This window comes from Chenopodium album, chromosome 18, assembly GCF_948465745.1.
Source record: "Chenopodium album chromosome 18, dcCheAlbu1.1, whole genome shotgun sequence".
In the NCBI taxonomy this organism is placed as follows: Eukaryota; Viridiplantae; Streptophyta; class Magnoliopsida; order Caryophyllales; family Amaranthaceae; genus Chenopodium; species Chenopodium album.
The window spans coordinates 37414789-37425771 of record NC_137851.1 but is presented as its reverse complement, the minus strand read 5'-3'; the positions used below and the strand labels follow the sequence as shown (position 1 = coordinate 37425771).

The following is a 10983-nucleotide window of genomic DNA, read 5'->3' as shown; positions in this document are numbered from 1 at the left end:
GTTATATATTTGAGTCTTAGGGCTAAAGTGATAATTTGTGCAAGTCTTAATGACTCTTAACAAGAATTTGATGACATTATTTTTAATGGGACTATAAAAAATGATGTTACATCCAATTCTTAAGAGTTAGGGCTAAACTTGCTCTAATAAGTAAAGAACTAAAGACCTTCTTTATAATCTGGCCAATTTATCTCTACTCGATGAATCCACGTGGTCACCACTAATTGGTCATCATCCACAAAACCCGCATTAATCACCCAAAATCCCTTCCCGCTCAAACACCCCACTTCCCCTAAATTCTCTCCCTATCTCTCCTCCCCTTCCAAAATGTCCCTAACCTCCGCCTTCGCCGGCAATCGTAAATTCCGGCGAAGCCCAAAAACTCCTCTCCTCCCCGAAAAACGCCACTACTACGACAAACACCACCACCCTCACAACACCGAACACGCCGAGGGCTTCGACGGCGCCTCATTCTCAGGCGCCGTCTTCAATCTCTCCACCACCATTGTCGGCGCCGGAATCATGGCTCTTCCCGCAACCTTCAAGCAGCTCGGCCTTATTCCCGGCGTAACCCTAATTATCCTTGCTGCGTTCATGACTGAATTCTCTATCGATATGATTCTTCGATTCAGTAAGGCGTCTAAGTCTAACTCTTACTCTTCTGTTGCTGGTGATGCTTTCGGCGTTTTCGGTCGTACTATCTCGCAAGTTTGCATTATTGTCAACAATCTTGGGCTGCTTGTCGTCTATTTGATCATCATTGGTACCATTCTAAATCTCATTTTCGGGAATTCAAATGATTTTGTAATGAATTGTTACAGAATCAGTACAAAATTACGAGTCAATTGGTGTTTTACTTATTTGATTTGATTTGATTTGTTGGTTTGAGTTATCTATTTCTATTGGGAAACAGGGGATGTGTTGGCCGGAACGGCGACAAAGGGATTATCACACCATAAAGGACTAATGGAGGAATGGTTTGGACAACAATGGTGGTGGACGTCACGCTCAATTTGGCTCCTTCTCACAACATGTTTTGTTATTGCGCCTCTCATTTCTTTTAAGCGTGTTGGTGAGTAATCCCATCTTTTTTGTTTGATTGATTACTTATTTAGTTATTTGTTAATGCAAGGCAAATTGGATATATGATTGCGAAGTTGATATATACTCTATTAATTACAAATGGGGGAGGGGGATTCGAAACTATGACATATTGTAAGCAAGTACTTAGTCTTTGTCACAGCATTGGCATTATGATTGTAGTAAAAGTTAGTTGCTTTTGAGGTGTAAGGTAACCAAAATGATTTGACCAACTACATGTTCTTCAGTCTTTATCATGAGAATTGTTATTGTTATTGTTATCTTATCAGGCATTTTAACTTTTAACAGACTGTTGGGTGTAACTTCTTTTGTTTAAAATATGTAAAGCGTAATCTAGAATCTTTTATCTATGAGGGTGGTGTGAAAAGCCATAGTACTATTATTAAATTAGAGTAGGCTATTCTTTAAGTGTGCTAAGGGATTACCAATTCTGAATTGATGCCGGTTTTGTTTAGATCTTGTGGTACCTTGATGTGGTTACAGCAGGAGTAGTTGACCGCTAGATTGGGGAAATTTGTGTATTATTTTATAGAGATGTGGAAGGTTGAGTAGATAAGATAAGCTCCTTTTTTTATTTAATTGTAGGAAACACATGCCTTGTGAGATTTATTATCTAATAGAGTAATTATTTAATTGTATTTGGTTGGTCTAGAGTAATATTGATGTTTGGGCATGACACGAAGATGACATTAATGCAAATCTTACAATAGTTTTTGGTTTGTAGTTGTTTAGATAATAAGGTTCTTAAATTTCTTACTATGGTCATTTAATATTAAATAAGATGGTCATTAGTCCCATAAAATACCAGCTTTTAGACTGATACTAATATTCTGTTATTGCAATGGTGTCTGATTCATTAATCCCACTCTCAACAAGAGAGTAATGGGATAATGGTTATGATTTCTATGATGTTTCTAGATGGTGCATTTGTTGCATATTACAATTAATTCTTCATTGCAGTATTAGAGGCTTGAACTTTACATGATGCAAATATTTTTGTGTGAGAAAATAATAAATATTTTTTACGAAGTATTTTGTAGAGTTAAGACTCGGAATTTTCTGTTATTTACCAAAAATAAAAAAAAAATAAAAAATAAAAAAATTCTGGAGAGTTAAGACTTAATAAAAAAACAACTGATGTTACTTGTGTTATAGCTGATTACCACTTGTAACAACCTTCTAATTGGTTCTATCAACTTTTAAAATAATATATAATTTTGGTCATGATGGTGGGAAATTTAAATGATGCATTGTTTGCAGAGTGCAGACTGTGTTGCTGCTGTCACGATACGCAAATTCTTGTAGGATTATATAATTATTGTACACTATTAGATAAGTTAGAGTAGACTATTATTAGAGGCTTAGACTTACAACCACTGTTGAGGAGACATAGGGATCTTTCACTTTATCTCTAAATAACAAGTTTTTTTTGAGTGAAAAACGGGATGCAATGTTCAATGCGAGGGTTAAAACATCTAATTCGGCTGAGACCTCAGGTTTTTGAAACACTTATATTGAACCAGTCGACTTTGGCAAAAATCCCCTTACTATACAGTCAATCAGAAACTATGTAGCAGTATTTTTGTGCCATGCTATCAACTTCTGTTAAGTGTGTGTTGATCTGGAGCAGAGGATATTGAGTTTCAAGATTCTGAATGTTTCAAGGCTTTAAACCCTTTCATTAAGATAGCCCAAGACTCCAAAGGCTTACCACCTTATGGTCAGTAATATGTCTTTTTCAAAGTTGCTGGAAAAGACAGCAACTGAAAGTTTGCAAATGCTGATTAGATGTTTAGATTAGCGTTAATTGTGAAGGACCTTATTGAACTTTTTTGTTTTGGTCTAGATAGAACTTGGTTACGTTATAACCTAGTGTGTGGCAGCTAATATTTATGTGCCTCTAGAAAAATCAGTTACTGTGGTGAGAAAATATGTGTAGCCATTACGAGTAACAATGTAATGTTAGTATATAGACCCTATATATCAATATTAAGTTATAACATATTTCATTGAAGCTAAAAAAAAAAAAGGTTGCTTCAAGATTCTGAACGTTTCAATGCTCTAAGCCCTTTCATCAGGATAGCCTAAGAAACTATAGGCTTACCACCCTATGGTAAATTTTATGTCTTTTTTCAAAGTTGCTGGGAAGTTGAAAGATTGCAAATGCTGAAGAGATGTTTTGATGAACATTGTTCGTGAAGGACCTCATATGATTTTTTTTAGTTTTGGTCAAGAACTGAAGATAGAACTTGGTGACCTTATAATTAAATGTATGGCAGCTAAGATTTAAGTGCCTCTAGAAAAATCAGTTTATAATCTTATATGGTAAAAAAATGAGTTGCTATGACGAGTAACAATGTAAAATTAGGATAAGGACCCTATATATCAATATAAACAAGGAACTGAAAGAATGTAGATGAAATCTTCCTTTAGGGAATTGATAAAAGAAAAAAAATTGTGAAGTTTTGTTTACCTATGTATCTGAAACAGATCCAGTCAGTCAATAGGAAGATGAAAGCCATGAAACCATTACTGAACTATAAATAGTTTACTACAAAAAAATCTTATCTAGGCCACATCTTGAAATTTCCAGTGCTTCTCTCTGTTCGGGGATTCATAATCTGCAGTCTTTTCCATAAGGTCCCCTACCAAGAGCTACAAGAATGCATTTTAAAGGAACCTGAATAGGCTGAATTAGACATTGAGAAGGTGTACAAACAACATTTAATTGCAATTATTTGGTTATTTTGCTGGCAAAAATGAGGTAAGATGGATTGTGACACTTGAAGTACTCAAAATAAGTTCAGGTAAATTTCATTAATAACAACATGCTGGACAGAAGCTTTTGTTCCATTCTGTATAGTAGCTGTACTAGGTTAATAAGGTTTATGTTGGTCATCATTCGTCAATCAAATTAACTATGGTGAAATATGATCAGAGATTCCACTGTCTATGATCCACTTGTGTGAAGCTAAACAACGACAATTACCTGCTCTTGTGCTTTTGATCACCATTATGAGGTATGGAAGATGTTAGATATTAACTGAGAAGAGTGGACTGATAGTCTGATACTGCTCCCCAGAATAAAAACAAGAATTGTACAAGACTTCTAGTCACTAGTCAGACCCCTTTTCTGAATATGCTGACACTGGCTGATTTTTTAGAGCATTGATTGCACAATAACAGCCTTCCTCTTGTTTCTGGCAAACTTCTATTTTGAATGCAGTTTAAATAATCTTTCAGTTGAATGCTTGCAATCTTATAGCAAACATTAGAGCTCATTTTTTTTTTAAAAAATAAATTCAGAAAAAAAAAAAGAAAATTCCATTTCCCAGAATTGTTATAAATTCCTTAATTCCAACCAGAACCAAATCTGGATTTGTGTTGTTTGTAAAATACCGTAGTAGAAGATTCCACACTGAAAGAAGAGACTGAGATTTCATTTTTCTTTTTAAGCTTGAATAAGCAAAAATCTTATGAAGTGTCATGTTTGTATCCATTTCAAAGTGTTGAAATTCTGGCACGAGCATTTGAGGCATTAATATTGTGAATAAAGTTAGTAAACAGTGTCCATATGTTGCTATTTTCTTAGCATTTTACTAGTGCAATGCAAGAGCCAGTAGGAACCATCCAAATATTCCAACTATTAATTCTTGATATGGGTGAAATAGCCACAGTTGATATCTGATCCCTTTAATGAGCTTTTCTTACTTTGGTACAGTTGTGCATCATTGGCTTTTGCCAAATCTCTCACACAACTCGTTTTTGGAAAATACTCTTTCCGATGTCCTTAGTCATGTATTAGTGAACTTAGATGTAACCACATCATTACAATGTTGCCATTTTCTATATGAGCTAGATGCTAATTTTTGAATGCCACTGTCAAGAAGAATGATTTTAGCTATGTTGATAAGTACTTTAATATTGATCTCTTATAAGGAGTTGACCTAGTGTTGTTAAAGAAACTGAATCCAAGCAATTCCCCGTGTTTTTCAAAGGAATGAAGATCATAGAGATCAATCATTGTTCTAAGTAATACAATTAATCATATATTTATTGTTAATAGGGAGATGATTAAACTGATTACATTGTATACTCTCATTGTTGTTATTGTTGTTTTTTTTTTTCATAAAAGTGGATTTGGTTAATGGTATACTTTAATCAGATGACATATGAGATTAGTTTTGAGAAGAAAAATTGTTTTAGGCTAGAGTGCTAGACCAATTGGAGGAATCAACTATGAAACTTAAGGTTCTAAACTTGCACAAGAAACTGCAACATGCAAAGAGATCCAGATGAGAATCATGTTGCCAGATTTTCCACTCGCTCTATTGCCATTAAACATTTCAATTAACGAAGTACGTAGTACTTGAAATTTTTAGGAGGAGCTTGAACTTGACATGTTGCAAAGAGTTTTTTCGTGAGAAAAGAGAAGAATTTAGAATTTTCTTTGGGAACAAACTGAAACTGTATTGTGTACATTATATACAATTGAATAATTGATGCTTAAGTGTATTAAAGTGAACAAACACTTTAAGAGATTTATACTGTAGCATAGGACATAGGACAACATATTTTATGCAATACACAAATCTTTCTCTGGTGATGTCATGAAAATTTCAGCTTGGTGAAGTTAAGACAAATATACTAGTGAAGTGCTTTTTTTTGACTCAAGTAAAGAACACAGAAATCGTATCCTTTTTATCTATTTTATGATCAAAAGATTTTAATAGTTTTTATCTTTTTACATTTGATATTTAGGGAAGAGATTTGAGGATGGATATTGGCTTCTTTTGTCAGTAGTTACCAGTTAATAAGAATGTTGTAGCAGCAATGAGCGGTTTGGAGGGATGCCCCCATTCTGTAATGAATAAGCTAAATCTTCTCAAATATAGATAGATTTTAAAGTGAAAATTCTAAAAAAAAAAAAAAAAATTGAAAATTTTATGTATGTTAAAATGCTTCTGTAATACTACTATATATTCTCCACATTCTCTCTCTTTTACTTCTGTCTTCAGCACTCTTAATATTCAAAATAACTCTCTGTACCTCCTCTACTTTTGTTTTATTACTACCCAAATTTCTGTCTTATCCCTTCCGTATTGTTTTTGAGCCAATTTAGTAGTAATACTTAATCCCACCCAAGATGAAATGGTACCTCGGTGCTCTCTGAAAAGAAAATTTAAACTTCAGATTAGAGTGGATATTCAAGAAATTGTCTTGAAACTCTTGATAGAGATATGTACTAGTTAGGAACAAAGGTGACTTCGGAATTAGTATTCAAAAGTAGTTAGAGACTTAGATTTTGTAAATTGGTCTATCTTGTAATTTTTTGGAAGCAAATTGATTTTTTGGCTTTTATTGTTAGTGTGTGTGGTGTTTTTTTTTTTTTTTTTTTTTTTTGGGCCTTATTAATGCTGATTCGTACTGCTGCTCTGATTGCACTAAAATGATACTGCTGAACTTGTCATGCATGTAACATTTTTATTGTGCAATTGGTTGGGTGTTTCTAATTCCTTTTTTTTTCCTTTTCTGATTTTCTAGATTCACTGAGGTATACATCAGCCTTGTCTGTGGGTTTGGCTATTGTATTTGTTGCAATTACAGCTGGAGTAGCTATTGTGAAGTTGTTGGAGGGGACCATAAAAATACCTCCATTGTTTCCCAAAGTAGTGGACCAAGCTTCATTCTGGAAGCTATTTACGACTATTCCAGTTTTAGTGACTGCATATATTTGCCACCACAATGGTAAGTTGCATTTATCTCTCTCTACCTATGATACATAACTGTAGGTAACATCTGCACTATGTTCTTTGCCTTATCATTTATTTGGAATTATTGGCCTCTAAGGGCTATTGATTATATTATTTTATTATGTTATTGTGGTGACAAGACTGTAATTAAACAAATTTTTTGTATTTATGCTGTAAGGCTTGTGGTAAAATTACAGGTTAGTGAGGCTGACCCTTGTTTGATTCAGAACATCATCCTTTGCTTTTGCTATAGCAATGGCAAACATATCTCCATTTCTCAAGATTCCATAATGTAGTTGGAAAACTTGTTAGAGCTTTAGAGTTACCACATTGGATGAAATGATATAAGTTATGGGCGAGAGACAACTCTCTTTCCTTTTTGGCTTTAGATATCTCAACCATTGAATTAGGAACCATTGCAGATTTCGTGAATATGTATTAATTCCCTGTAGAACTGGAAAATATAGAGCCGGGGGGAGCGGGGGATTGCTAACCTAGCCATACCATGGTGTAATTATGCAGGGTAGCTCATTGTCAAGAACACTCCTAATAATAACCCTTATGAGGGGTCATGCTATGTAAAGAACATTTTTAAGTATCTTTTGGCTTGTCATGCTGCATTTCCTTTCAATTTACCATGTTTGTACTTGCTTTCTCTGAATCATCTGAAGATAATGCTTGCTATATTTTAACCTACCAAGTCTCAGATTTATGTTATTCTCTTTCCTTTCGTTTTGCTGGAACTCTGTTTTTTGTCGATTCCAATATGTCATGGAAAAAACCTGGCTTCGTGCTTTATTTATCGAAAAATCTTGTGAACGTTGTTTTTACAGACTTCATGAAACATTGTTGCTCAGTGCTTCTTCAAAGTATGATCCCAAACTGATTTGTTTGTTACTTATTTTTCAGTGCATCCCATTGAGAACGAACTTACAGACCCTTCTCAAATGAAGGCAATTGTTAAAACGTCACTCATGTTGTGTTCCTCTGTGTATGTCGCCACCAGCTTTTTTGGCTTTCTTTTGTTTGGGGAACAGACAATGGACGATGTGCTTGCTAATTTTGATGGAGACCTTGGGATTCCATATAGCTCACTGTTAGATGATGTGATTAGAGTGAGTTATGGTGTCCACTTGATGCTTGTGTTCCCCATTGTATTCTACTCCCTTCGTCTCAATGTGGATGGGCTGTTATTTCCACATGCCATACCCATAGTATATGATAATAAAAGATTCTATTCATTGACTGCATGCCTAATGGGTTTTATATTTCTGGGTGCCAACTATGTCCCTAGCATCTGGGATGCATTTCAGTTCACTGGTGCTACTGCTACTATATCTGTTGGATACATCATACCAGCTGCAATTTCCCTTAGGTGAGTAATGCTCCTTTAATTGTAATTGGTAGAAGATTTTTTCAGAGGGGGCAGGGTTTGAACATTAGGAACATTGGACTATTCTTGACTTTTGATCTATCATCTATGCTACTTCGACAGTTCAGCAGTTCAACCCTTGTTGGACACAACACTCCAAAGGGTATGGAATCCTTGCATACCTTTTGGATTCCCACCTTAACACCACAAATATATTTATTACCAGGTAGTGAAAACAAATTTTTAGAAAGAAAATGAATGAAAGTCATGGATGTGCTTGAATACGAGGGTTTTAACTTTTAGCCAAAACATTTAAGTCAATAAGAATTGTGTATATGTGGTTATAAGGTGAGTTTACAGGGTTGTCATTATTATCTGGATTATTTTCCATAAATGTCATGTCATTGCACCAGTGGTCTTGGACAGGTCCGTGTCCAAGATTTTGAGTCCTTGGCATGTTTGACACTTTGATATGTACTTGTATAAGTAATAAGTAATACGGCTCATGATTATGATCTCTTTGCTTGAGGCCTGTGGAAGTTGATTTGTCACTTGACTTGACTTCTATATGCTAAATTTAGTATGGCCTGTATCCCGGAGTAAAAGGAATTGTGTAATCTTGTGGAGGAGTTATCAAGTGTCGGTTATTTCCAATTTGCTTTCCACTCTGATCCAATTACTGTCCTTTTCTAATGAAATTGTGTACTCTTGCAGAGACAACCACGGCATTGCAACAAGGAAAGATAGATTTATATCATGGGTAATGATTCCGTTAGCAGTGTTATCAAGTACTGTGGCCATTACAAGTGACATTTATAGCCTCGTGACCAATAATGAACATGAATTTTGAGCTCTAATGATGTCCTCTAATCTGGGCAGTGGGCACAACACTCTGTTTAGCACTAATCCCTTGATGGATACACGATTACAAAAATTTTTGTCAGGAATTTACTTTTCTTCTTGCTCTGATACCTGGAACCTGTCACAAAAAGGTTTTTCAATTGGGCTTGGAAGAGGATTCAGAAGGTTGCAGAGATGGGTTTTTGGGTTGTTAACATAACAGCAACATTTGTGCAGCACCAGTAATATGAGGAGGTTGTACGTAGAGGAAAATTCTGCATAATTTACTGAAGAGCACCATATGTTGGTGACTGGTGCCTGAAAATGAGGTTATTGTTTTGCTTATACAGTATATTTATTTAATTATTTATTTTTATAAAGAGAAAACCTAGGTGAATAACCTGAGATATCCATATAGAAGTACAAAAGTGGTAGAATTACCGAAGCATGGATGTAAAGAAGAAGAGCATATTGAAACATCATTATTGGTTTATGCCAATCTATTTGCAATTAGGTTGGTTTTGTGGATTATAGAAAAATTGACATAGGAATACTTGAAAGTATGTTCTGTATCATTTCAGTGGAATACGAGAGGTCTTAGCAAGTAACAAAAGGTGAATGTGCTATCATCCAACAGTGTAACACTAACAAATTTCATTTGTGCAACATAATGTTTAATTGTTAAACTTAGTTTTTGAAATGTGTTCTCTTTTTCTCTCTTCAACCTTTATGTCTTGGACTCCTTATTATGTGTATTTCTTTTCTATGTGATCCACACTACCACCCTCGTTTGTAGTAATTTTTGCATCACTCACCATTTTTAGTTCAATAATCTTGAGAAATCATGTGAAATTTTGTTGAATGTATCTTAATAGTGTAGCTTTATAATGTTCCGTATTGATTTGTTTTTTTACATAAAAAAAAAGAAAAAAAAAAAAAAAACAATCAAATTTTATAAGAATAACATGGCGCTACTACATGCAATTTTCTGTAAAAGGTAAACTTATATATAAGACCCTATTCTCTTAATTAAGTACTTTACTAGTTACTTTAAAATTGGTCAAATGAAGCATGGTAATACTATAATAGGACACTATTTTGTTCCCTTTATTCAAATAACATTAGTATATATAATTTCAATTTAGTAAATATAATTGAGGTTCAGTAAAAATAAGTTTAGTAAAAATTATTCACTTTAAACAACAAATATAATAGAGAACTAGATTAGCTCCCGTGCGATGCACGGATATAATAAAAAGAATTTATAATTGTATACATGCAGTTTTAAGTCATATTATCACTCAAAATATGTAAAACCTTTGTATTAATCAACACCAAACTACAAAAATTAAAATAGTACTCTGTATAATGAAAAAAAAAAATCATTTTTACAACAAAATTCAGTGGAATTTGTAATTAGACGGAGTAATCACATATATACAGGGTTAATATTTGTTTTCCTTAAGATTAGCTATTTGTAACTTAAGATAAAAGTATTTTGCAGTCAATATTTAGCTTTTCCAAAATAAATAAAAATTAAATAAAAAATAAAATAAATAAAGAAAGTTGGAAGAGAAAAAAAAAGTTTAGGCAGGAAAAAATTTAAGGAGAAGCTGACACGTGTACAATTTAAAAAAAAATGATATCAGCTGTTGTTATTTTAGTATTAATTATAGATTAACAAAAATAAGTTATAATCGCTAAAAATAGTAAAGGGTTTAGTAATAATTACTTCCTCCGTTTTTTGTATAGTCACAACAGTTTGACTTTTACATTATTCATGTGTCTCACTTTGACTAGATTTAACGATTTATACTTAAGTTAAAAATATAATCATGTGGGATCTTGTAAGATTCATCTCGACTTATACAATTTTAATATATAATGTTTATAATTTTTACATATTGGTAACTAAAG

At 33.6% G+C, this 10983-nt stretch overlaps 1 protein-coding gene across 1 annotated transcript; it reads left to right on the top strand.

Annotated features, from left to right (window-relative positions):
* Positions 1 to 292: 292 nt before the first annotated feature.
* Positions 293 to 9775, top strand: LOC145590836 (amino acid transporter AVT6A-like). The gene is made up of 5 exons (XM_081647224.1): positions 293 to 763; positions 914 to 1072; positions 6646 to 6849; positions 7764 to 8229; positions 8941 to 9775. Exons 1-5 carry the CDS (start codon positions 328 to 330, stop codon positions 9074 to 9076), a joined length of 1401 nt encoding a protein of 466 aa, XP_081503350.1. The 5' UTR covers positions 293 to 327; the 3' UTR covers positions 9077 to 9775.
* The last annotated feature ends 1208 nt before the right edge of the window (positions 9776 to 10983 follow it).

Bases quoted from the DNA above. Each gene is read 5' to 3' on its own strand.
- LOC145590836 (XM_081647224.1), top strand. From the start codon at position 328: ATGTCCCTAACCTCCGCCTTCGCCGGCAATCGTAAATTCCGGCGAAGC. The intron at 1,073-6,645 runs GTGAGTAATCCC...CTGATTTTCTAG, and splicing joins CATTTCTTTTAAGCGTGTTG to ATTCACTGAGGTATACATCA. The intron at 6,850-7,763 runs GTAAGTTGCATT...CTTATTTTTCAG, and splicing joins ATATATTTGCCACCACAATG to TGCATCCCATTGAGAACGAA.